At 42.0% G+C, this 27,511-nt stretch overlaps 1 protein-coding gene across 1 annotated transcript in view; it reads left to right on the plus strand.

The window, feature by feature from the left end:
- Positions 1 to 26,928, plus strand: part of GLI3 (GLI family zinc finger 3) — a 365,028-nt gene extending 338,100 nt beyond the window's left edge. The window contains exons 10-14 of the mRNA XM_007941238.2: positions 12,249 to 12,398; positions 13,759 to 13,923; positions 18,416 to 18,706; positions 23,080 to 23,407; positions 24,596 to 26,928. Coding sequence (XP_007939429.1) covers positions 12,249 to 12,398; positions 13,759 to 13,923; positions 18,416 to 18,706; positions 23,080 to 23,407; positions 24,596 to 26,928 — 3,267 coding nt within the window. The remainder of the gene's footprint in view (positions 1 to 12,248; positions 12,399 to 13,758; positions 13,924 to 18,415; positions 18,707 to 23,079; positions 23,408 to 24,595) is intronic.
- Positions 26,929 to 27,511: the final 583 nt, after the last annotated feature.

Below are 27,511 nucleotides of genomic sequence, written 5' to 3' on the forward strand. Positions count from 1 at the left end.
TAGCCTACCTCTGTAGCACCAATGCTACTGCACTGCTTCATCTCTCTTCAGCCTGCCTCACTCAACCCAGTGCATACTACTCTCACACCCTACATTCATCCTAGCACGATTTCTCAACAAAGCATGCTCTTTCATGACCTTGGGCCTTTGTAGCTCTATTCCTTCGCTCTAGTATGCACTTATGTCTGTGCCTAGCTCCTCTCATCTTTCTGGATTCATCTCTTTAACCCTGCCTTTGAAGCCTTCCTGAACTTCACTTTTGTTAGGACATATCCCAATTTATCTTAACTACTTGTTTTCCCTTGCTCCATTTAGACTGTCATCTTCTCAGACACAGTGCCTATGTCTTACTCAAAACAAACTCACTGCCATCAAGTTGTCTCGGACTCATAGCAACCCCTCCTTGGGTTTCCGAGGTGGTATCATTATGGAAGTAGATCGCCCAACCTTCCTTCTGAGGAGTGGCTGGTGGGTTTGAATCACCAGCCTTCTGGTTAGCAGTCAGATGCCTTAGGCTACTATACCACCAAAGCTCCCTGTGTCTTACTTGTACTTAATTTGCTCACAATATGCAAATGAATGAATCTCTACATCCTAATGTCTAGGCCTATGCTCTTTCTATAAACTCTACACCTTCTACTAACATTATAATAAAATTATAATCTAGATATGGAACAGTTAGTGTATGCCTATAACATACAGACAGTGCTACTTTTATATACTTAATGTACCAGAAACAGGAGATCAAGATGTTTAAAAGGGGTACAGCACACCAAAATGGTGTATAAGATTGATTAAGAAAGGGTAGAGTTAATGCTTCTAAATGTTGAAAAGTTTACTTAAGCAGAGATGACCAAGGGCTTCCTCCCCATCTTGGTTTAGAGAGACAAACCTAGAAAAGGCCAGGGCAACGGGCCTGCAAGTTTTCTGTGACGTAAGGAAATGTTCTGGGGAGGTAAGAGAGTCTGACATTCTTCTGTGTAACTTTTTCATTGCAGAGATGTGCATGGTGTGCATGCAAGTTTTAAAACAGTAAAAGCAGTATTCCTCGCTTCATCCTTCCAGCTAATCTTGGATAAGCTCCAACAGACATGTCTATTCAGTCTTGCCTGTTCAGTATATAGCACAGTAACTGTCATTTCATAAATAAGCATTGAGTTAATAGTGAGTGAGTGAGTCAACTCAGCAGGGATTGTGGACAGATTTCCAAGTGGATAATTTTGCCTACTTGCCTGCCTCCTTTTCTTCCAGTAGTTCTTGAGATGTGCCTGTGTTTGTCATCAGCAGTCACCACCCTCCTCTTACACACGCACATGCACACACATAATTGTGCCTTATCTCTTTTCCAGTGTGGGAGGAAGGTTCTCCCTACATTTCTCATTCAGGATCCCCTCTTAGCAATGTGATGGGCAGACGACCTTTGGGGGAATCAAGACCAGGGATGTGATTAGTACTGTGGCTGGTAGCAGAATCACTTTTCTACCTCATGTCTTCAAAAGATGCCATCTAAAAAGCTCCTGACTCTTCCTCAAGTATTAAAAATAGTTTATCAATTGAAATATAAAGATATTTTATTGTATCTATTACTATTTTAAGGAGCTCTGGTAGCATAGTGGCTAAAGCACTTGACTGCTAACCAGAAGGCTGGTGGTTCAAACCCACCAGCCACTCCTCGGAAGGAAGGTTGGGCAATCCTACTTCTGTAGTGATACTGCCTCAGGAAACCCAAGGAGGAGTCGCTATGAGTTGGGGCCGACTTGACGGCACATAACAACAACAACAACAAAATTACTATTTTAAGTGTTTAATCATCATTGGCATGATGATAAAAAAAATTATTAAGCAATATGCAAGTTCAAGGGCTAATTGTTACTGTGTTAGAAACAGACTTTAATGTGCGGGTATCATGATCATTTTTAAAAGGGCAGTAACTGCAGACACCACGTATTAAAAGTTGAGTCTCATTGCTAGTTCAAAGGTATTTATTTTATTCTTAAAATATGAATTTTCTCATATTCATACTCTATCTTCAAGTCCCTGACAAAGAGCGATGCTGTATGCTTAGACTCCATATAGGTTGTTAGGATCATAAAATTAAGATGCAAATAAAAGTTCATATTTTGTATACTTCTAGACAATGGATTGCTTAACACCTTGTATCTCCCTTTGTATTCGGGGAGAGTTTTAAAAAAATAAGTCTTCCCTTCTTGGGGCTGAAGCCAAATGGATGATATATTTGGCTGCTAACCAAAGTGCTAGAGATTTGAGTCCACCCAAAGGCACCTGGGAGAAAAATCCCTAGCTGTCTACTTCCAGAAATACCAGCCATTGAAAATCCTGTGGTGCACAGTTCTACCCTGACACACTGTGAGTCATGTGGTCACCTGAGTCAGAATCCACTCGAAGGCAACTGGTTGACTGGTCTCAGGGCTAATCTCTGTGTGTGTGTGTGTGTGTGTGTGAGAGAGAGAGAGAGAGAGAGAGAGAGAGAGAGAGAGAGAGAGAGAGAGAGAGCTTTAAGCACTTTAAAAGTGCAAGCTTTCTTTCAAAGTCTTATAACAAAAGAAAGAATTATTTTCAAAGTAGACTGAAGGGTGTAACTGCTATTCAGATACTGTCCATTCCGATTGAGTCTGCCCGACTCATAGTGACCCACATCGGGTTTCTGTGGCTGTAAGTCTTTACACAAGTAGATTACCTCATCTTCCTCTCATGAAGCAGCTGGGGGTTCAAACCACCTACCTTTTGTTTATCACAGACCAACCACAGAGCCACCGGAGCTCCTTATTCTGTTACTGGTTGGTATTATTACTATACAGAGAAACTACCCATTAGCTCTCTGAACTCTTCATGACAGAAATCCACACTCATATGATGGAAGGATTTTAATGCTCTGGGACAATTTAGCATCTGAAATCCCACATTTGGAGATATATGCAGTACCTGTGGATAGCAGTTCTTTCCAAATATGCAGGATTCATGAGAGTGATCTATATATACCAAAAACAAAAACAAAAGCCAAAACTTCACTGCCATCAAGTCAATTCTGACTCATAGCAACCCCTCCTTGAGTTTCTGAGATGGTATCTGTACAGAAGTAGATTGCCTAGTCTTCCTTCCGAGGAGTAGCTGGTGGTTTTGAACCACCAGCCTTCTGGTTAGCAGTCAAAGGCCTTAGGCACTACACCACCTGAGCTCCCATGTGAGTGACTAATTCACTTGGTCTTTGGAGAGGTTGCAATTTATTGCTCTTTTCTGGCACCCCTGACATTGCCAGTCTTCTCTGTCTAGGAATCTATTAGGAACAGGAAAGTGAGGCTTCTCCTGCATCTTCCTCTTTGGAGTTTGGAGCAAAGATTAGAAACCCTGTGGAAAATCATGTGCTAGGTCTCACCCCTCCTCTGTCTAAGGATAGATGTAGTCCTGGGGAAAGTAAGTCACATCTGACCTGTCTTTTCATATGAACACTTTTCCTGTACAAACATACACACACACAGACACAGAGGCTCCTCTGTACAGAGTCCAGCTACCAGTATACTTCAGTTTTTCTTTTGTTTTTAGGTTGGTTGGTTGGTTGGCTTGCTAGCAGCTTTATTGATATATAATTCACATACCTTACCATTACTACTTAAAGTGTACAATTCCATTTTTAGTATATTCACAGAGTTAAGCAATCATAACCACAATTAATTTTAGAACATTTTCTTCATCCCATAAAGAAATGCCATACTCAATAGCTGTCACCTCCCAATTTCTTCATCACCCCCATCCCCAATCCCTGGGCAACCACTAGTCTACTTTCTATCTCTATAGATTTCCTATTCTGGACATTCATATTCATACAAAATGCGGTCTTTTATGACTGGCATCTTTGACATTATTTAGCATAATGTTTTCAAGGTTCATCCATGTTGTTGCATGTATCAGTACTTCATTCTTTTGTACACACACACTTCCATTCTTAAATGTGAGTGATGATAGAGAAACCACTGCAGTGGGAAAAATATCTAGCTTACATTGGTGGCATTTGTGGAGCAGGAAGAGTTTGGAGAGTAGTGTCTTAAGTTAATGTCTTTTCTCTAAATCCAGCATTGTGAAACCCTTTATCCATACAAGACACTTTCTTAGAGAACTCACACACTGAAGAAAAAATAGTTTTGTAACATATTGGTATTTACAAACAGGATTTGAAAAACTGCCAGATGGAATCCACTTATTTATTTATAACTAAGAGACATATTTTATTTCACCCTGAGTTTCTAAAATTCACAAATCAGAAATAGGAAAACGTTTAATTTTTATAAGGAAAACATCATTTTGTACTCAGCATTTTGAGTCCTTTTGATGTTTTTCTGTGTATATTTATAGCTCTATCAGAATACTGAAAGATACCTTGATATTTATATTAACCAGCAGGAATGAAAAGAGTCATTTTATGAAGTCTTCAGGAGGATCCCTTCCCCTGCAAGCTGTTACAGCTTTTTAAATACTCTGTTAGGAAGATTGACGGGTGCCACCAAAACAATTTAAATTATTTTATTTATCTAAAATTAAAGTGCATTTTGATATATATGGCCCCTTTCTGCCCTGATAGTCTGCAGTTCATGCTTTTTTCTATCTGCTAGAGAAACATTTAGGAATCCAATCATAATGTATCTCTGGTAGTGTAGTGCCTAAGTCACTTGACTGCTAAACAGAAGGCTGGCGGTTCAAACCCACCAGCCACTCCTCGGAAGGAAGGTGGGGCAATCTGCTTCCATGGTGATACTGCCTCGGAAACCTAAGGAGGGGTTGCTATGAGTCGGGGCCGACTCGATGGCACATAATAACAACACAACAATATAATCCATAGCGTGACAGTTACAGAACCTTTCAAAAATGTTGCGTGTGTCGTATTATGCTCAAAATAGAGATTATATGCTTTACAATATTTGGGGGAATTATTGATAATTTTCTTTTTAGGCAAAGCATTTCCATGTTGCTTCCAAATCAGTTTTAATATAAATTTGTAAGATTCTAAATCATAATTCCCTTGCTCTTCCTTTCAGGAATATCTCTGTACTACAAAGTAAAGAGATAACCATGGATTTATAACATTAAGAAGCAAATTGAAAATTGAGTTTTGAAAAAATATATATTAATAATTATTCATTATTTATATTCTGTCTTATGGCAAAATAGAAAGCTTTCTTAGTATATTTCCTCAGCAAATCCTTAGAAGTTCCAAATTACTGAATTCTGTTAAACTTCTTAACTCAGGCCTCATTTATGAGCTAATCTACATGGATTTCAAATTTGATATTCTGAAAAGGAAATGTTTCCGTTTTATTCCTTGCTTTTCCTAATACCATCACATTATCAAAGAGTGCCAAGTTAGTGGGCGAACCTGCAGGAAAATGTAGGAAAGGAATAAATCAGAAATAAACGTGAGAGTAGAACAAGCATCTCCAGGCTTCAGCTGGGGTATCCCCAGTGAACCCAGTGAAGTTCAAGCATCATGAAACAGTCCCATTTTCTTGGATATCCATATATGAACTGTGCTGCTTTCCAGACTCCTGTTGGCTTTTCTATTAAAAATCCAGTTGTCATCAAGTCAACCCCCACTTGTGTGTCAGAGTAGAACTGCTCCATAGGGTTTCCAGTGTGAGGCTGTGACATGTTGGGAGTAGATCACCAGGCCTTTCTTTTGAGTTGCCTCTGGGAGGACTTGAACAGCCAACCTTTTGTCTAGCAGCTGAACATGTTAACTGTAGGCTCCACCCAGGGACTCCAGCTTTTCTGTTAAGGTGATAATAACATGTATTGTGTATATATGGATTTTTGCATGTAAAAGAGAACTTGTGTATTCTTGAGCACTATTCTGTTAAAGGCCATCCTGCATTTCGATGTAGCTTCTGCTGTGAAAAACTTGGCAATGTACTTTATATAAAGCTTTCAAATTGGTGAAGAAGTTCCTTTGTTATTTGAGAAATTAGAGATAATGACAGAAAGACTGGCCCATAATGTGTAGGCATAGGGGAGTCACACGAAAGCTGTGGTGAGTGTTAAGTCTGTAGTTTCACACTTCCCACCTTCACTATTTTTAGATGTGCTTTGTGGTAATATTGTCATTACAACAGTGGGAGGAATTTCCCTTCTTGATGTCACAGCGCTGGCTAATTTAAAGAGTGAACAGACTAGTAAAACACCAAGGTGTTTTGTCTGTTGATGAATGTATCACCCAGCCAGAGTCTGAACAGGGGTACACGGATTTTCAACTCACATTTGAATGGTGTGTTGGCATTACTCAGAGCAGAGCATACTTAACAATCTAGAGAACTGCTGTGATTTCTGGGTGGGAATTAATGGAGAATCTGGCTGATGGAAAGAAAGTAGGAGTGAGCTTCCAAGATTTCTAAAATGCTTGAATAGCAGCTTTCGCTGGAGAGCTGTGAGTGCTCAGGATCTATTGACTGCATGCGTGCATTTCATCTGAAGGGTGAGAAACAGACCGAAGAAAAGCTGCCTGATCTTAACTCATAGTGAAATAACGAAGCAAAGAAAGGGCCCCGATTAGCTCTGTGAAGTCCATTATGAACTTCCATTTTGTGGCTAATGAAAGAAAAGCTTCATTTTCCCCACTATCTTTCTTCCTGCAGCACTCAACCCTCCTTGGTTGACATTAAGTGCTGACCTTCCAACAGAGAACCCTTAAAAGAAATAAGCACTTTGCCCTTCCTCCATTGTAAAGCCAAGTAGAGTGACTTCTCCTGCTTTCTCTGGGCTCCCAGATCCCCATGGAGAGTGGAAGAGATGGGGACATTGGACCTTGGCTCATTTTGCTACAGACAAGATCATAGCTGTGAACTATCAACTTTGTAGCTTTTCCATGGACTCCTCTATGAACTTTGTTTTGTTGTCAGCTCTCAGTTTTTCTGATGCAAAGATTTACAATCTCCATTGGAAAATGGAACAAGTGAACTCCTTGGGAAGATCAGGGGGTGTACTCAGCCTTTTCGATAGATTGTCTGGTCCCAGGATCCCTATCTATCCAAACAAGGAAAGTTCGCATGGCTGCCCTGGGAGAGTTGGCATACGACACTGTAATTTACACCATCTATCTTTTTCTGGTGCTTGGGCCTCTGGCAAATTGCATGTCTTTGTGTTGGATTAGTTTGGAATTTAATCATGCATTATTTTCCCTCCAATTAAATTATTTATGTATTTGATTAACGTTTTTACTGCTAGAATGTCAAATTTTTACTGAAATCACAAATAAACACACACCCGCTGAATTTCAGGCCAACTTCACGTGGGATCAAGCCATTGAGTGTTAGGAATTCATTGTGTGTTTCTGTCCTTAGCTGTCCTGGATTTTGATGAGAAGAGAATACTTTCTAGACTCAGTCCTAGAAAATGATATCAACAATAAAGTTTATTCTTGCCTGACTCTGTCCCCTTTGTTGTTGTTGTTATGTGCCGTCGAGTCGGACCCAACTCATAGAGACTCTTCCTTGGGTTCCCGAGACAATATCACTATGGAAGTGGATTGCCCCATCTTCCTTCCAAGGAGTGGCTGGTGGGTTTGAACTGCCAGCCTTCTGGTTAGCAGTCAAGCGCCTTAGGCACTACGCTACCAGAACTCCCCCATTTTAGTTCAGGGGCCTGATTTTTATCCCTTCATACTACCTTTCATTTTCCCTGACACCTGCTCCTAATTTTGCTCCTTCAAGCTTGAGAATTAACTTGACAGAGCAAGTTCAGAGCAGGCCATAGGCCAAATCTGACCTACCACTTATTTTTGTACAACCCATAAGCTAAGGATGATTTTTTTACAGTCTTAAGTAGTTGAAAAATACATATATATTTAAAGACTAATATTTTGTTATATGTAAAAATTATTTGAAATTCAAATTTCTCTGTCACCATATTTCTTTGCAGTTATTAATTATGTGTTGTGCTCAGCATTTAGCCTATAAAGACAAATAAGGTCAGACGAGCCCTTGCAATGCAGAATGTAGAATCTCATTTAAAAGAAATATAACTTGTGGTCTCAATCCAAGCTTGAACTCAACAAATTACAAAAACATATTAGATGGGACTGAGGTTCACTCTGATGGAGCAGAAAGGGAAGATTCTCAAGATGCTAACCTTTCTGAAAGTGAAGTTGTTTTAGCTGTCAAGCACAGGTTCCTTCCCTTCTCTATGTGGAATCTATATGACAGTGGTAGTGAACTCTGGTAGCATAGTGCCTAAGGCACTTGACTGCTAACCAGAAGGCTGACGGTTCGAACCCACCAGCCACTCTTCGGAAGGAAGATGGGGCAATCTACTTCCGTAGTGATACTGCCTCGGAAACCCAAGGAGGGGCTGCTATGAGTCGGGTCCGACTCGATGGCACATAACAACAACAACAACAACAACAACAGTGCTTGTTGAGCTGCACTGAACATCCTCCACTTGAATTATAGACGTTGTCCCAGAGACAAAGTAAAAATACGAAATAATTTTGATTTTATAGTCACTGCCCTTAACAACTCATTTCCACATCTCCATTTTCTGCTAAGTAGCAGATCCCCCAACATAATCATAAGGAGATTCTGTATCCTCCCTAGTCACTTTGGGCTACTAGAGTCCATCGTGTTTCAGGCACCAGTCTCGTATCCAATTTAAATCCTTCCCCGCCCCATCACCAGAGAGGCACACAGCTCAAGGGAGCTGGCAGGCTGAGGAGCCACATTTGACCTCTTCCTCTGCTGTCCTCACCTTAAGGAGCCCTCTTCACCCTCTTTGATTGTAGCCCCTGCAGTGAGTTGGAGGGGAGAGTAGGAGAAAAGGATAAGCATCTTTGTTTTCACTGACCTTTGCTGGAGCTCTCCGCATTGGCTTGCCCCAATTCCCCACCTGACACTGATTTGCTCTGATGCCCTCCTCCTAGGGTGTAGGTTCTCTCCTGGCGTGTTACTATGTGAGTTTTGCCCAGGGACACACCCTACAGCCCCTGATGCTGGAGAGTAGCCCCCATATACTGCATTTTAGGGGAGTCCCTGTGTGGTATAAACAGTTAAGTGCTCTTTGGCTGCTAACCAAAAGGTTGGAGGTTCGAATCCACCTGTAGGTAATTCAGGCGAAAGGCCTGGCAATGTACATGCAAAAGAGCATAGCTGTTGAAAACCCTCTGGAGTACAGTTCTACTTTGACACCCCTGGGGTTACTTTGACACCCATGAGGTTACTGTAAGTCAGAACTGACTCAATGGCATTTGGTTTGGTGTTGGTGTTTTTGGAGGGGTCCTGGCAAATGTAGCTTGGCTATGTCAGTGGTGTGCACTGAATCCATTGGAAACTCAGGCCTCCTTACCATGTCAAGCAGTGGCAGTGACAGTGCCACCTGTGTCTGCCTGGCCATTTCCCTCCCTTCACTGCTGGTCTTCACCTGTGCTCCAAGGCCCCAGCTTCCATTTTGCCACAGACCCTCCTGTTTCATCTCTCTGCAGTAGTGTTTGTCTACCTCTAACCTTCACCTCCAGCCATGCACACCTAGACACACCTAGTGCGGCTCCACTCATCCTTCAGGTTCTCCTTTCATTGTATTTCATTTGAGACACTGACTCCAATCCCTGATGCTCCTCATTGATTTAGGACCCCTTGTTATAGGTTTTTATAAGACCCTGTTATTTCCCTTCATAACACTTATCACAACTATAATTATATAGTAATTTATATAATTATCCATTTCCCCCTAGTAGGCTGTAATTCCCTTAGGGCAGCAATCATGTCTGTCTTATTCCCCAGCACAGGGCTTGGCATGGAGCAGCACTCAAATCATACTTGTAAATATGAGAGAGATAATGAAATGTTGCAATCACAGTGTAGTTCTTTTATTCCACCAGCAAGCTAGGGTTTGCATTTGGATATCTTTCAAATCCTTTCGACTACTTGATAGTACATTATTTTAAAGTAATCTAATACCTTACATTGAATTCATACTGTATGGCTTGCTCAGTGAAATGAAATTGAACTAACATAAGTAAAAACATAACATAGAATTTCTATTGTCTGTGATAGTGAAGTTTGCCACATTAGTCAAATCAATTCAGATATTTACCAAGTCCCTGCAGTATTCCAGGGACACTGTTGGTTGCTGAGAGTGTGAGATTAAAAAGACATGGTTCCTGGCCCCAAGGAGCTGGCTCAACACAAATGGTAGTTCAGTTTCCCAATTTTAACTTCTGCTGATTCTTTTCTTCCATCTTCTCTCCCTCTGTTCCTCCCTCCCTATACTCTTGTGATTGTGGGTGGTTCTGTTTGGTTTCCTTGTTTTCAGGACTTCCTCAACGGATCATGGTTGTCTTGTGTACTAGGATGTACCACTGACTGTTTTTGTTCTTCAGGCTTTCTGGAAGCTACTCAAGGAGAGGAGAGTGAATAAAGATAATGATTTCTTTACTCTGCTCTCATCCAGTTTTAAACTTGAGAAAAACATGTAAAAATGTTTGTATTTTTCCCCAGTCGCTGTAGGCCACCTAGTGGAATAATTGGGAAATGCTGCTGCCGATAGTGGAATGGCACTGTCAGCCCCTTAGCGACCACATGAGACCAAAACATAGCTTTCTCTTATTGCAGATATTTTTAGTGATGTATTGCTATTAATGGCTGAGAATGCGCTTGTTTAAGTCTCAAAGGTTGGGCAATCCTACTTCCGTAGTGATACTGCCTCGGAAACCCAAGGAGGGGTCGCTATGAGTCGGGGCCGACTCAATGGAACATAACAACAACAACAACAAGTTACCTTCAAGTTGACTTTTCAGATGTAGATTGCCAGGCCTTTCCTCCAAGGTGCCTCTGGGTGGTCTGAAACCCCCAGTCTCTGGGTTCGCAGCTGAGCACATTAACTGTTTGCACCACATCTTCAGTTAAGGCTCATAAAATGTGAAGTCAGCAGAGAATATAAACCAAAAGGATCAGCCCAGGACATGAATTTCCTCAGTGATCTATAACAAGACACTTAAATCATATACTCCATTTATAAAAATTGACATAATTTTGATCCCTAGCAAAGAACCTTTACTTTCTTTGGTGCTGCTATAGATTTCTCATGTCTCCTGACTTTAAGACCCCTGGTGTATTAATATTAATCCAAGCAACTATATAAAAATGATTAAAAAAATTTGAATTGATGAGCAGTTGAAGGAAATACACCTTCACTTAAAACTGGAATTAATAGAATTTTAGAGTCTGGAAGGACATTAGAAACCAGTTAATCCATTTTCTTATTTTGTACGTGAGAAAAACTACGAGGCTGTGAGACTAAATCATTTGTTGAAGATCACACAGTCCTTTTATTCTGAACCTAGTTCTTTTCTCTGTGATTCTCATTCAAGAAGAAAGCCCTCTAGCATGAATTGAAGCTTAGTTCGAAAAAAAAATGCTTCAGTTGGTTTTTCTTGCTGCTGCTTACAGAATTATATGCATGCATGTGCATGCGTGTATATGTAAAGTCTGAGCCTAGAAGCTAATTCTGTGCCTAAAGACTGTTAGAACTGAAAGCACCTCTGTAGGCTTTTGGCCTTGACCTCCATTTAGCAGAGTCTCAGAGAGGACAAAAGTAGCATTTCACAACTAACTAGTAGCAGAATGTAGAATGTTGAATTACTGCTCTTCAGATGCCCAATGCAATACATTTTTAGGCTTCCCCCAAATAGTGTTACTGTTGCTAGTTGTTGTTGTTAACTACCTTTCAGTTGGCCTCCAATCTATGGCGACCCCGTGCACAATGGAATGAAATGTTGTCTGCTTCTGTGCCATACTCACGACCGGTTGTTGATTGGACCATTGTCATCCAAAGGGTTTTCATTGGCTGATTTGTAGAAGTAGATTGTCAGGCCTTTCTTCCTGATCTTAGTCTAGAAGCTTTGCTGAAATCTGTTCAGCAGCATAGCAGTACACAAACCTCTATTGAGAGACGGGGTCGTAGCTGTGTGTGAGGTGTGCTGTCCAGAGTCAAACTCACGTATCCCACGTGGAAAGGGAGAATTTTACTTCTGAACCACCAATGACCTCATCTGTTACTTAGGAAGAATATATACACAATTAACAAGAAGAAATTTACTTGAGAAATATCCTAACTAAAATTAAAATCTATAATATGGTAAATTTAACATGGAGTTCTGGGGGCTTAAGGTCAGGCGTTTCTTTGCACTCAACTGTGTTGCCTTCAGAAATGAGTAATGCATTTCTCCTCTGTCTCTTTGTTTTTCCAAACCCCAGCATATAAATAATGACCATATCCATGGAGAGAAGAAGGAGTTTGTGTGCCGGTGGTTAGACTGCTCAAGAGAGCAGAAACCCTTCAAAGCCCAGTATATGTTGGTAGTGCATATGAGAAGACACACGGGAGAGAAGCCTCACAAATGCACTGTAAGTACTGAAGTGGGCAGCAGGTATTGATTTGGGTGTCACCTTACACAAGTGGGTGGCAGTTCACAATATGGGTTCTTCAATATCTCTTAAGGGTTGTCCATGCTGGTGGCTCCAGCTCAGGGCAGGTGTGGTGAGGGGCAAGGGAAGCAAGGGGGTGAAACATTGTCTGGAATGAATAATAAATGCCTGGGTTTTGAGAAAGTATTCAGAAGTGGAAGAGACAGGACCAAAGAATAGTACACCCTCTGGAGAATGCTATCAGAAGAACTTCTGAGAACATTGGCAGTCTTCTGTACCTGCACTGTCCAACCCAGTGGCCACTGACCAAAGACGGCTCTTGAGCACTCAAAATACTCAAAATATTGCTAGTACGGCCAGACCAAAAACAAACCAAACCTGTAGCCATGGCCTCATATGGTTTCCAGGGCTGTAATCTTTACAGAAGCAGACTGCCACATCTTTCTCTCACGGAGCAGCTGGTGGGTTTGAATCCCTGACCTTTCTGTTAGCAGCCTAGCAGTGAACTGCTGAGTCACCATGGTTCTTTGTACAACCAAGGAGCTAATTTCTTACATTGAATTTAATTTTAATTAATTTAAATATAAATAGTCCCATGTGGCTTGTAGCTTCCGAATTGGACAGCCAGCTTTGAGGTGGGGATAGGAGGCAGGTGGCAGATGGGACTCACCACCTGGTGCTGGAAATGAGAACACAGCCACCCTGTGCATTGCTAATGGCACCCAAGAAGTTGGAAGGCTTAAAAAGTACCAGCTTCCTAGTTAAAAATTTAAGTTGACTTTTTAGAAAGGTGATCACTATAGATGGTTTTAGTATTTTCCCTTGCCTTTCTCTCTGGTCCCCCTGGTATATTGTAGGCTGCTTACTGCAGACTGGAGTTCCTGCAAGGTTAAGCCTTCCTCCACCAAAGTGCCTGCAGAGGTTCGTTGGGCATTGCTTAGCCCCTGGTACTTTACATCTTAAAGGCTCTTTACAGGCATGATCAAATTCCCTGTCTTTGTATGGACACAAAGCTATATTAATGAACTTTGTGCTGAATCTGAAATCAGTGGGAATTCGAGGAGATCAATGAGCAGATAATGAAACCCATTGTCCACGTTGAGCGCTATTTTAAAAAAATCAAAAAACTTCAGGACTTTTACTAGCACTGAAAGTGCTTTATCTTGAACTGCACTGAACCACATCTGAATCCCAATAAATGCAGAGTTTAGTGGACTTTTGTTACTTGGTTTTGAAAAGCTGCTGACCCTCAAAACGTCAGTTTTTCATCAATTTTCAGAGGGTGTTAAGCATAATCGCCTATTGTGTGGAGTAATCCTGATTTACCTGTTGTCTTCAGTTTGAAGGTTGTACAAAGGCCTACTCGAGACTAGAAAACTTGAAAACCCACTTGAGATCTCACACTGGAGAGAAACCATATGTTTGTGAGCACGAAGGTTGCAACAAGGCATTCTCAAATGCTTCTGACCGCGCCAAGCACCAAAACAGAACACATTCCAACGAGGTAAGACCACAGTGAGGAAAGAGCTCTTGGGTAGGAACAAAAGACCCTTGAGGGGAATATGAATGAGAAGACGGGGACATGTTCAGTTTTATTTTCTCTTGGCCTTTTCCAGCATGAGTGAGTCCTGACATTCCAGGTGGGGGCTCAGTGCTTTGGGGATAAGGCCAAAAACAAGGCTGGTCCACAAAGAAATGAGGATATAGCAGGAAGTTCTCAAAACCCCTGGCAAACTTGGTTTCGTGTTGTGGGAACTGCCATCTATTGGTCAAACAGTAGCAACGCTTAATTTAGAATTCAGTCCAGTTGCTCTGCCCTGAATAGTACGACTCCATGCAAAGGATGACCCTTTTAAGTGCTAAGAATGGATTCAGAAGCAACGTGTTGACAACTGACAGCTGACAGCTCACTGCTAAGACAGCCACTTTTATTAGCTTTCTCCAGGTGGTATCTTCAAATGTACTATATCAAAAAAGACATTCATAGACCAGCCAGCCTTGGCTAAATATGATTTCCAGACATCCTAAACGCCAAAGGAATTTCTAGAAGATAGTCTCAGAAACCCAGAATGGTTTCTGGTCAATTATTTTAAATAATAATACTGAATAAAACTTCCTGGTCGTGGGTGGTTCCTGCCATATTGCTGTTTTGTTATATCATTAGCCTAAGTTACAGGGAAGCATAAAAATCGAAATGATTTGAAATTTAGTTTGCTTATGTTTTGGTGCCTGTCTGCTTGTAGGACTTGAGGCTTCTTGAAGGTCTTACTCAAATGACACATCTGTGAAGCCTTCTCTTGAGCTAATCAAGATATTAACCAAAAGGTTCCCCAACCTTTTGGGTAGAAATCGAATAACCAACAGTTTGGTAATATGAGATCTAGTTTTGCCCTACAAAATGTGTCATCAGTTTGCTTCAATTATGTTAAGGAAAATTTTGCATATACAAGACCTTGGAATGGCTGTGATTTGACTGTTCTAAATGCAGGCAGAGCCCATTTGTGATCTTCCAGATAGACAGTGGGAGAGAGCATCTGTAAAAAGAAAGTGAGCCTTTCAATTCAATGGCCATTTGGCTTTAAAGTGACAAAGATGGCCTTCACCATGTTTCCTTTCAACTAAACTGATAGAAAAAAACCATCTCTAACTGGATTGAGCACACCCTCTAAAAGGCATATACACACATAAACTTGCATGCAAGTTCACACATACAGACTCTTTTGAAAAAGTCATTGTGTAATAAGAAAACTCAAGTTACTTAGAAACCCTTATCATTGATTGGTTGTTTAGGAAACACGTCTCCATCTCCATTTTTTGTGTCTCATTCTTTTAGTGTGAAATAAAACCAAAACCAAACCAAACTCACTGCCATAGAGTCGGATCTGACTCATAGCAACTCCTCCTCGGATCTCTGAAGCAGTATCACTACGGAAATAGATTGCCCCACCTTCCTTCCAAGGAGTGGCTGGTGGGTTTGAACCACTAGCCTTCTGGTGCAATAGTTGCACTTATTTTTGGCAGACTCTTATCCCTAATTTTACCCCTCAGAATCTTATCCTTCTTTCAAGACCCAACTGAAATGCTTCTTCCCAATAAAAGCACCATTTATTGAGTGCTTACTGTGTGCTATGCATTGTGGTAAGTGCTTAAAGGGCATTATCTTACTTAACATTTGCCATAGCCTCATGAGCTTGGTGTTACACTTAATTTACAGACACAGATTGTTGAAAACTATAGCTTTCCATGATCATCTACATTGAAAAACAATCCCCTTCTGCCCACATTCTTACATGGCATCTATGCTTCATATTATAGATCATTAGATGGGTGCTTTAGTTTTCTCACCAGATTTATATTTCTTGAGGTTAAATCCTATCCTATGCAGCTTTTTGTTTATAAAGTCTTGCACATAGTAGGAGTCCCTGAAGGTTTATTGAAAAACTTACTTGGATAAATTCTTCAGAGGCAGTAGAAAAAGTATCAAATGACTTTAAATTGTATGTCTCAGTACAGTGAGTCGAAGAGATATTATCAGTTCCAAAAGCTCAGTATGTTGCTGTTGTCAGCTGCAGTCAAGTTAGTTCCAACTCATGGCAACAACACGATGTACAGCAGGATGCAGTGTTGCCCAGTGCTGCACCATCTTCACAGGCATTGGTATGCTTCAGTCCATTGTTGCAGCCACTGTGTATTCCAGGGTTCATATTCCAGCACTATATTGGACAATGTTCCATTGAGATCTTTGTGTTGTCATTGGCTGATTTTGAGAAGTAGGTTGCTAGGTCTTCCTAGTCTTTGTCTATGTTGTTAGTTGTTATGTGCCGTCGAGTCAGCCCTGACTCATAGCGACCCCTCCTTGGGTTTCCGAGGCAGTATCACTACGGAAGTAGGATTGCCCAACCTTCCTTCCGAGGAGTGGCTGGTGGGTTTGAACCGCCAGCCTTCTGGTTAGCAGTCAAGTGCCTTAGCCACTATGCTACCAGAGCTCCTGTCTTTGTCTATAAGTGCTACTGAAACTTGTTGGCCGTGGGTAACCCTTCTAACATTTGAAATACTGGTGGTAATAGCTTCTAGCATCATAGCAACACATAAGCCCCCACAATAAAACAAACTGAAACTTGGATGGTGGAAAGCTGAATATCTAGGACATGAAAAGTAGATGACTTAGTATGTCTGACCATATTTCCCTTAGCATGTAATTATATTTCATTTCAGTCATTGATGGCAGCAAAATTTGAAGGCCAAACTACATGATTGAGTTAGTATGTTTTATTGGGAAGCATAAATTTCCCAAACCTAACAATCCTTCTGAAATTTTGTAGGTAGATAATGTATTAATATATTTGCTCATACAAAGGGGCACATAGGCACGCATACGCTTATATGTATTGTTTTTCTTGGAAACACAGTTGCTGGCAAATATCTGTAGATTCATTACACATCTAGCTGTGCTCTCCTTTTTAGGCTGACCCATAATATACACATGCATACATTTATACGAAGAGTAGCCCTTCAAGCATGGAGTGCTAGCCTAGCTCCATGTTCCCTCTCTTCCCCATCCACACACACTTGTCCCAAGCGTCCAGGTCTGCCTGCTGATGGGGCATCCTGGCACTGCAATGCAATGAACAAGCATAAGGCTAATAGCAGAACACTGTAAGGTAATAGCACTAATCACCAGAGCTATTCTTCTGTCCCTAATGCATAGACTTTGATGTGCTCATTTCATTATATATATATATGCTGCAAATCACACGAACTCCTGAATAGAAGTAATTCATAGTTAATGGGAATCAATTCTACCCAAAGGAATCTCAAGTTTGGAGATGCAATCTCTCAGGATAATTTTAGGATTCTTTCCCTCAATGCATTAGGGCATTTTAGCATTTTATGTAGCACTGAGTCCATTCTTGGGCTTTTAGTGAAAAGGCATATTTTAGACACATATATTCTAAAAGACCAGGCATCTTTTTTAATGTAATGGAAACATTATACTAATCATGCTTTTTATGATTGTTGCTAATAGCTCATAGCTAATAGCTTATTACCTGGTACACACAGATATAAATATATACTTATACAAGTATCCATGAATATATTATATTTCAAAGCAAGTAAATGAAGTCACAATTATGATATTGGTCATAAATAAATGCCAGCAGTTCTGTGATTTCAATAAATATTCAACTATGAGTATCCACAGAATTTTTCATAACTCCTATAGATATGACCATTGACCCACATAGAATATGAAATTAGCATGAAATACTTTATGGACCTTCATACTTAGGATAAAAGTACAAACCAGAAATCATTATTCCCACGATGGATGGTAAAAGAGAGGGCTCTACAACTTTGATGACCAGAAAGGCTCTAGATATTTTGAGCTTTGAACATCTCCACACACTGTAATGCTCCCCAAAGGCACATATTTTAGTGATATCTAAGAGAGGAGAACATATGGGCAATCTTTATGATGCCTGTATGTGGATAGCACATTTTTAAAGGGGCAAAGTGATATTAGATCTGAGAGCCAGAACATCCATGAGAAATTTCTTCCTGGCATCTTTCCTTAAATACATACAGCATTCTTCTGATTAGATTGAGTGTCTTTTAAGCCTCTTTCTGTCTTCATCAGCACCATTATCATCATCATCATTAAATAACTATTGAGCACATACCATGGTACCAAGATACTTCTTTCTTCCTTCTGAAAGGATTATTGTTTCCAGTGATACAAAGGCAATTTACATGTTTTTAGCCCACTCTGCATTCTCTCTAAAATATTAAGCTACTAATGTTAGTTTCTGTAAATATTGAACAATGTTCCATGGCCTTTACTAGACTCTTAGTTCCCGGAGGTATTTCAAGACCTCCAAGCTTTGGGAGGAGCCTTGAAAGAAATAAAAATACTATGAACCACCACAAGGGTTGTTGGGCTAGGACATAATCACTGCAGTGACAGTCTATTATTTTGCCTTTGTGGGGTTCGTCAGAAACCATACGTGTGCAAGATCCCAGGCTGCACTAAGCGCTACACAGACCCCAGCTCCCTCCGAAAACATGTGAAGACAGTGCATGGCCCAGAGGCTCACGTCACCAAGAAGCAGCGTGGAGACATACACCCTCGGCCCCCGCCACCGCGCGACTTTGGCAGCCATTCCCAGGCCAGGTCGCCCGGCCGGCAGACTCAGGGAGCCCTTGGTGAGCAAAAGGACCTCAGCAACACTACCTCAAAGCGAGAAGAATGCCTCCAAGTGAAAACAGTCAAGGCTGAGAAACCTATGGTATGTCATTCACTTTCCTTCTGGTTTTCCCAAAGCCACTCTAGAGCGATTTAGAAGAGAGAGGTCACAGTTTGTGGGCCTAAACTTCCCCCATCCTTATTGCATCAGGCTGCATCTGACTTAAGGAGGCCATGAGCTCCATGACTTGGAATTCCTACTCCAAGTTGATCTTCATAGAATAAATCAGCTCAGAAGAGAGTCTCCACATTTCCGAACTGATTGTTAAAATTGATCTGGAGCCGTACCATTTAGCAGTAAAAAGAAAGACACATCTGTTGATATTTCTAGAGTGACTCTAGCATAGAAAAATTATTTATTTGTTTAATATATTTTCTCTCTTCTTTGCTCTGGTGGTCCCGAGATAATAAGACATGGCCCCTGTTCTTTGGGATGTCACAGTCTAAGGGGAGAGACAGACCCTAAAACAAGTATTTATAACTCGGTGTAATGAGGACTTTAATGCAAAAGTGTTTAATGAAGAGCATTCCAAAGAGCAAACTAACAACCTACACCCACAGCGAGATTGAGAGAGGAGGCAGAGGAAGTAATCTCTAATCTAATCTCACTTACTGGGGGATAAGAATCACCCATGGAAGCATGCCAGGTCCTGGTGCAGCTGAGCTAGAGTGGTAAGGCACAAGTGGGATGCAGAGTAGTAAAAAAGAATGAGGGTGAAAAGTGTAAGATACGCTAGTAATGGGCAGCACTTGAAACAGGAAGGAGATGGCAAGATGACGTCAGCGGCAGTTTAGAGTTTGATTGTCTTTGGGTCCATTTCTATAGCCTCCAAGCTGTGCCCAAACCAAGGAGGTGGTGAGTAAGGGAGGGATTTGAATGACTTTTACAGGTAAAAATCTTTATGATTTGGTGATTAAAGGACATGCAGATTATGCTACCTTTTCTGCTTCTCATAAATGTCACTTTGTGATTTTTGCTTTATGTATAAGATATAAAACTTCTAAGTATTAAAGAAAGACAACATGAAAAATTGTAAGAGTCAATATTAGAGAAAATTCAGTACATTTGTATTTGGCCGTCTGTATCATGGGTTTACTATGAAAATATATTGTCTTTCACACTCTGGACCATAAAGGAGAACATACCAGATAGAAGTTGCATGGAAATTAGACAGGCAGATTTATACTCCTTTTGAGGAAGCTTTTCTAAAAATTAGAACAGCTAGCAATTGGATGGGCATCTTGTGAATTCGTGAGTGATGTCCCTGTGTAGCACTATGTGTGGGTGGGAAATAATACTCTATACAACCTTTTAATGACTTAAACTGAGTTTGTATGTGATACAAATATGTCTTGGACAATGACATGTAAGTCTAGCCTTCCAAAAACAATGATAAACTCAGTTTTATCATTATTTCTCAGAGAATAGTTGTACTTTGTTTTACTCTGTTGTACTTTGTTTTAAAAAAGTACAGTAATAAGAAGTTTATATGTATGTATGTATGTATAGTAATCACTATACTTTTGAATTAATCAGTTAATGGACTGTGTTTTATACACATTTTTTTTTTTTTCAGGAGCATACATCCATGTCCTGCAATAAAGTCCACCTGTATAATAATTGTGCAGAACATTCAGCAGTTTATTCTCAAGTGTTTAAGTGAATTTGTGGTATCCTAGATAACAAAAGATAGTGAATTATGTCTTTAAGCCATCCTCGGAAACCTGAGGAGGGGTCGCTGTGAGTCAGGTCTGACTCCATGACCTTGATGGCAAATAACAACAACAAGAGGAACCCAAAGTCTCTTACTGTCTTTAATGTACATTCCTTGCTCTGGAAAACTTGTCATCTCCTCTCCAACTGGGTTAATATAGAAACACCCATTGTTTAAAAAGATAATTGGTAGAAACAAATATATAGAGATACAGCACAGTGACATCTGAGATGAACCAAAATGAGAAATATTTCATAAAACAATTAAATCATGGAAACTTGGGGCTGGAAGAGACTGTAGAGAGCAGGAGTAGGCCCCATATTTTACACATGAGGAAGCTGACTCTGTAGGGTTAATATTAATCGCATTTCTATAATGCACTATTATGTGGGTATAGATACACACATATGAATAGAATCTTATCTCTTTATAGACATTTACTATAATGCATATCACATTTACATTTCTGATATTCTTTAAAAAAAAACTTGTCTTTGATTTGATCATCTTGCTATAAATTAAATTCTTTCTTCTTTTTTCTTATTAATCAAATGTCTCTTCTGTCTAATGCTCCTAAATTCTTGTTCTCACTTCCTAAGGACAGTGGGTAATAAGGTGAGGGGATTTTGGCTTCTCTGCCCTTTGTGTTTTCCCTTTAGCATTTAATTTTGTTTTCTTTCATCTTTCTTTAGTTTCTGTGGTTTTGTGAAAACTTTGGTAGTGAACGTTCCTCAGATATGCCTCAAACATAGAAGCGATGTTTTTGAACACTCAGCATGTGGAAAATGTTAGATGGTGAAAGCCATTGTTCTACTTGTCTAGGTTTCCATCATAAATCGCACTGTGGCCAACCAAGCAGATATTCTCAAAGACTATTTAATCGTCGTGTGTACTAGTGCACATTCATTCTTGGACCAGACTTGCACCACCTTCTTTGAGGAGGATCTGAATATATTTGTTGTTAATGATGAATTTAAATTTTTGAGCTCATTTCCACAGTCTGTAAGTGTCTGTGTGCCTTCTTGACTGTCATATGGAAGTGTGTGTATGTACATATACACATACATAGGTTTATATGCAGAACAGACTAACCAAAGCCTGAATGCTCCAGTAACTTCAGGAAGTAGTAAACGGTCTAGCATTATTCATGCCATCACAACCAAATTTATGTATTTTATTCTGCTCTGCTTGGTTGCCCAGGACGAACTTAATGTGTTATATGGCACTCACTTAGCAGGTAGACGGTGCTTTCCTTGTTCATGTGCTTGGACGTACATACTGCATTAGCAGAAATAATGTAATGGGCTCCACTGAGAAGCTCTAATTTCAAAACCCTGTTCCTGACAGCATTGGGCCTGCCATCTTAGACTATAGTAATCTGATTGTGTGCATTTCTTTATCCCAGGAGAGTTTTCTCTTCTGACTGCTGTCAAGGACTCCAGTTTTTATTGTAACATTAGAGAAGAGTGGAGATAGTGCTGGGCTGGAGGTCTAGGCTGGTTGCACTTTATGACTTTGGGCAGTCACTGAACTTCTCTGAGCATCACTTTTCTTATCCAGATAAAAACAATTAGAGTGTTTGTCAGTAGTTGGAATTTTAGAAAGAATGAATCTAGATTGTGCAGGTTGTTCCACTCATCGCAGGCCATTTCATATCATTGACTCTGTCCCACTAAAAGTGCTCACCATACACTGGGACAGCCAGCCCCTCTAACTCCCTTCCCCCATTTCCAGAAGCTCCCTGTTGTGGGGTACTGCTTCTGATTGAGAAACAGTGGACTAATTAAATTGCCATTTAGTGGAAGAATTTTCTTAGAAAATACTCTTGCTTTAGGGATGGAGGGAGGGTGAATTTCCCAATTGTCCTAGTGAAATAATAAGAGACAGAGTAAAGGAAATGGTAAAAATGACCCCTGACAGCTCTTATTTGTAGCCTTTCTTCCCTTCTGGCTATAGCAGAAGCTAGGCAGTTGATGTTCTACCTTTACACCCTGTATTTACCCACAACCTCTTTCAGGTTTTAAGCAGCAAGAAATGCAGAAAGAAGGGAGATAGTTACAAAGTTTGAATAAGGAGCCCTGAGTAGCTTAGAAGGGCTCTTGTTGGAGAGAGGTTAGGGTGGGGTCATGGAACATATCTTCATTTATGTTTTAGCTGAGCAAAATGAATACAAACAATAAATTGACCTAGGATAATAACAATTGCTGATACCCTCAGAGCCTATTATTATTATTATTATTATGATGATGGGTCATTTTATACTTAGTGTGTTCTCAGGGCTTCTCCTATAGTCCCACAACAATCCCTAAGATACATTGTTCCCGTTTTGTAGATAAGGAAACTGAGATTTAGAGAAGCTAAGTAATTTGCCCAAAGAATAAAGTTGTGGAGGTGCGATTTAGACCTGAGAAATCTATTTGCAGAGTTAGCATTTTTGTCAGGATTCCATTGCTAATATCATGCCTGTCACACATCATCTAGCATCCTCTACTGTTTATTGACTTTCACTGCACATCAGCCTGGTGGCCCATCCATCATTTTGGTCAAGAGAAGCCACCTCCATTCACTACAACATAGTTTTTCTTCTCGTTCAATTGACCAAAAATCCTAAAGGCTTTGATAGTGCATGAATTCGCATTCTTGGCTCCTTTTTCCTTACTCCTCCTGGTGACATTTCTACCTTTCCTCTTGACCTCAACAGACATCTCAGCCAAGCCCTGGTGGTCAGTCTTCATGCAGCAGCCAACAGTCCCCCATCAGCAACTATTCCAACAGTGGGCTCGAGCTTCATCTGACTGATGGAGGTAGTGTAGCAGACCTCAGTGCCATTGATGAAACCCCGATCATGGACTCGACCATTTCTACTGCAACCACAGCCCTCGCTTTGCAAGCCAGGAGAAATGCCACAGGGACCAAATGGATGGAGCACGTGAAATTGGAAAGGCTAAAACAAGTGAATGGAATGCTTCCGCGACTCAACCCCATTCTACCCCCTAAAGCCCCTGCGGTCTCTCCTCTCATAGGAAACGGTGAGCTCCACAGCTGACCACACCCACACACTTTGTTTTGTTTTGTTTCTGTACTTTTCAGTGTGGCCACAGCAGTAGGAGAGAAACCAGGCCATTGTTTTTTTTTTTTTTTTGCTAATTTATCTCCCAGCCATAAAATTAGGCTGTAGCCATAACACACTAAAGGGTTGAACCTATTCACATTGTCTTTCGGAAGGGGCCATATTATATATAAGGTAGTATTGGGATTATACTGAAATAAAAAATTAAGACTGTGACTCATATTCTTCTTGTGGCATTGTAAGTACTAGACCAGGGTAAAATAATCCCAGCAGCAGAGGCATCTATGGTTTGTACTCCGCCTTGGGTTTCCCACCTAAAACCAGGAAGGAGGTCCACAGCCACTTTGATGGATGTCTGACCAGTTCAAGCAACAGCAGGGACCTTTCCCGCTGTTAGTCCCTTTTTACTTAGGAGATTACACTGAGTGCCTGGAGCATATCCTGAGAGTGAACCTCCCTACCCCACCAAGTCCCATGTGTTACATGTTCGTACTCACCCAAACTCACTGCCAATGAGTCGATTCCAACTCATAGCAACCCACACAGGGTTTCTAAGGTTGTAAATCTTTATGGAAGTAGTTTGCCTCATCTGCCTCCCCTGGAGGAGCTAGTGGATTTGAACCACCAACCTTCTGGTTAACATCCAAATGCCTTACCCACTGTACCACCAGAGCTCATTGCATGTTCATAGGATGAAATAAACAGGAAACCTTGAATGTGGAAATGAAACTCCTGGAATACCTTTGGCCTATGAAGTTGGGTACAAATGGAGTATTGTGTATACATCCCCCAAGATTCTTCATTTTGTTCTTGTACGTCACTGTGGATTAGCTTAACCAAACCGAGGGAATTGTTATTATTTAAGCCAGGGATTCATAAACTAAGACCCATGGACCAAGTATGGCTTATGACCTATTTTGTAAGTATTTAGTAGAACCAAGCCATGCCATTCATTTACGTATTTTTCAGGGCTGCTTTCCTGCTGCACTGCACAGTGAGCCATTGTGCCAGTGACTGTGTGGCCCATGAAACCAAAAATATTTACTGCCTGGTCCTTTGGAGAAAAAGTTTGCAGATCACTTGTTTAAGTCGTCCTTGAAATGAATTCATCTTCACCATGTCCTTCTCTCTCTGTCTATCTCTCTAGGCACACAGTCCAATACCAACTGCAACTTAGGTGGGTCCCTGAGTCTTCTCCCAAACAGAAGCGACCTGTCTGGGGTGGACATCACCATGCTAAACATGCTCAACAGGAGGGATAGCAGTACCAGCACCATCAGCTCTGCCTACCTGAGCAGCCGCCGGTCCTCAGGCATCTCCCCCTGCTTTTCCAGCCGGAGGTCCAGTGAAGCGTCCCAGGCTGAGGGGCGGCCCCAGAACGTGAGCGTGGCTGATTCCTATGACCCCATCTCTACTGACGCCTCACGCAGGTCCAGTGAGGCCAGCCAGTGTGACGGGCTTCCCAGCCTGCTCAGCCTCACGCCTGCCCAGCAGTACCGCCTGAAGGCCAAGTATGCCGCAGCCACTGGAGGGCCCCCACCCACACCTCTGCCCAACATGGAGAGGATGAGTCTGAAGACAAGAATGGCCCTGCTCGGAGACAGCAGGGAGTCTGGGGTGTCCCTGCCCCCTGTGAACCCTCCCCGAAGATGTAGTGATGGGGGCACTCACAATTATGGCCGGCGTCATCTGTTGCCACGTGACGCACTGGGAAACAATGTGAGAAGAGCAAGTGACCCTGTAAGGACGGTCTCAGAGAACCTTTCCGTGCCCAGAGTTCAGCGTTTCAACAGTCTTAACAGCTTCAGTCCTCCTGTGTTGCCTCCATCCATGGAGAAGCATAACTTAGTGCTGCAGAATTATACTCGGCCCGAGGGTGGCCAGCTGCGTAACTTCTATTCATCTCCCTGCCCTCCAAGCATCAGTGAGAATGTCACCCTGGAGTCCCTAACCATGGATGCAGATGCAAACCTGAATGATGAGGACCTCCTGCCAGATGACGTGGTACAGTATTTGAATTCTCAGAACCAAGCAGGGTATGAGCAGCACTTCCAGAGCAGCATCCTGGATGACAGCAAAGTGCCCCATGGGTCTGGCCTGGGAAGTGGGCACAGTGAATTTGACCCACCTGCACTGCCAGACAGCCACATGAGCCAGCCATACCAGGCTCTCGAGCAGCCCTGTGCAGACGCCAGCAAAACAGACCTGCCCATCCAGTGGAATGAAGTGAGCTCTGGAAGCACTGACCTCTCCTCCTCAAAGCTGAAATGTGGTCAGCGTGCCACACTGCAGCAGGCTCGAGCCTTTGGATTATACAACAATATGGTTGTCCACCAGCAGAATCCATTGAGGAATGGGCCTAGCCCAGCTGGGGTATATCCAACCCTTGGGGAGAATGGCAGCTCCTATAGTGACCCAGAGCACTTGGTGATTCATAGCAGTGGCAGCAATGCCACTAATGGAAAGGCCTTCCATGAACAGCCCTACAAGGCCCCACAGTATGGGAGCTGTCTAAACAGGCAGCCATTCGCCCCCAGTGCTTTAGATGGTACCTGCAGGGCTGGGATTCAAGGATCAAAGCTGAAGAGCACCACAGTGCAAGGGAACGGAAGCCAGGCAGATTTTGGCATGTCCATGGCACCTGGTGAGTCAGCTGGTAGCACAGTGACTGGCATGCAGAACCAAGAGCTGATGGGGCAGGAGTACCTTGCTCCCACTGTCCTTGGTGACAACATGCACCACCAAGCAGGAGGCCGCCCTAGCCAGGGAATGCTAGGGCAGGTAAGCGCTACCTCACAAATCAGCATCTATCCAGGACCAGAGAGTTGTCTTCTGGGGCCCCACAACCTGGGCATGCAGCCCTGCAGTGTGGCAGTGAGCAGGGGCTACCAGCAGTGCACCAGTAATGGGGGCAGCCGGTGCCAGGCGGGGCCCAGGGGGACCCTTGCTCTACAGCAGGGACAGCTCAGTGATCCGAGTCAAGCCTGCAGGGTAAATGGCATCAAGATGGAAATGCAGGGGCCACCCCAGCAGCTCTGTGCGAATATGCAGAATTACTCTGGTCAGTTCTATGACCAAACCATGGGCTTCGGTCAGCAGGACACAAAAGCTGGCTCCTACATGTCGGAAGCAACCTGCCTGCTACAGGGGTCCGTCGCTGAAAACTCCGAGTTACTTTCCCCAGGTGCTAACCAGGTGACAAGCACAGTGGACAGCCTTGACAGCCATGACCTGGAAGGGGTGCAGATTGATTTTGATGCAATCATTGATGAGGGGGACCACGCTAGCCTGCTGTCTGGAGCCCTGAGCCCAAGCATCCTTCAGAACCTTTCCCATAGCTCCTCCCGCCTCACAACTCCACGAGCGGCCCTCCCCTTCCCCGCGTTGTCCATGAGCACCACCAACATGGCCATCGGGGACATGAGCTCTTTGCTGACCTCCCTTGCAGAAGAAAGCAAATTCCTTGCAGTTATGCAATAGGCATTAGGAAAAAGGACAACAAACATTCATAAAACTGTAGGAGGTTAAAAGATTAAATGGACTCAGTTTTTTGGTTGTTGTTGGTATGTTGTTGTTGTTGTTTTAGTTCTGTGTTTTAGGCAGAACCCTGGTGATGTAGTGGTCAAAGCACTTGGCTGCTAACCAAAAGATCAGTGGTTCAAACTCACCAGCCATTCTGCTCTGTGGGAGAAAGATGTGGCAGTCTGCTTCCGTAAAGATTACAGCCTTGGAAACCCTAGGGGCAGTTCTACTCTGTCCTCCAGGGTTACTATGAGTCAGAATTGACTCAGTGGCAGTGGTTTGGTTTATGTGTTTTAGCAATGTCATCTCACCTAATTGGGATGTGTTTCAAGTATATTCCTTTTATGGAAAAGGACTCTGAAAAACCCTAAAGTATTCTAGGGAGAAACTGTCTTCCATATCAATTTTGAATCAGTATTGTTACACTTACTAGAATCACCCTTTTTTTTTTCATTTGTAAGCCTGCGACCTTTTTTACTAAAGCAGTGTAAATGTGTGAAGTGCATGTTCTTCTTTCTTTTAGAAGAGAGATCAAATGAAA

The sequence above is a fragment of the Orycteropus afer genome, unplaced genomic scaffold (assembly GCF_000298275.1).
Source record: "Orycteropus afer afer isolate SDZICR_OR568_19922 unplaced genomic scaffold, OryAfe1.0 scaffold00077, whole genome shotgun sequence".
In the NCBI taxonomy this organism is placed as follows: domain Eukaryota; kingdom Metazoa; phylum Chordata; class Mammalia; order Tubulidentata; family Orycteropodidae; genus Orycteropus; species Orycteropus afer.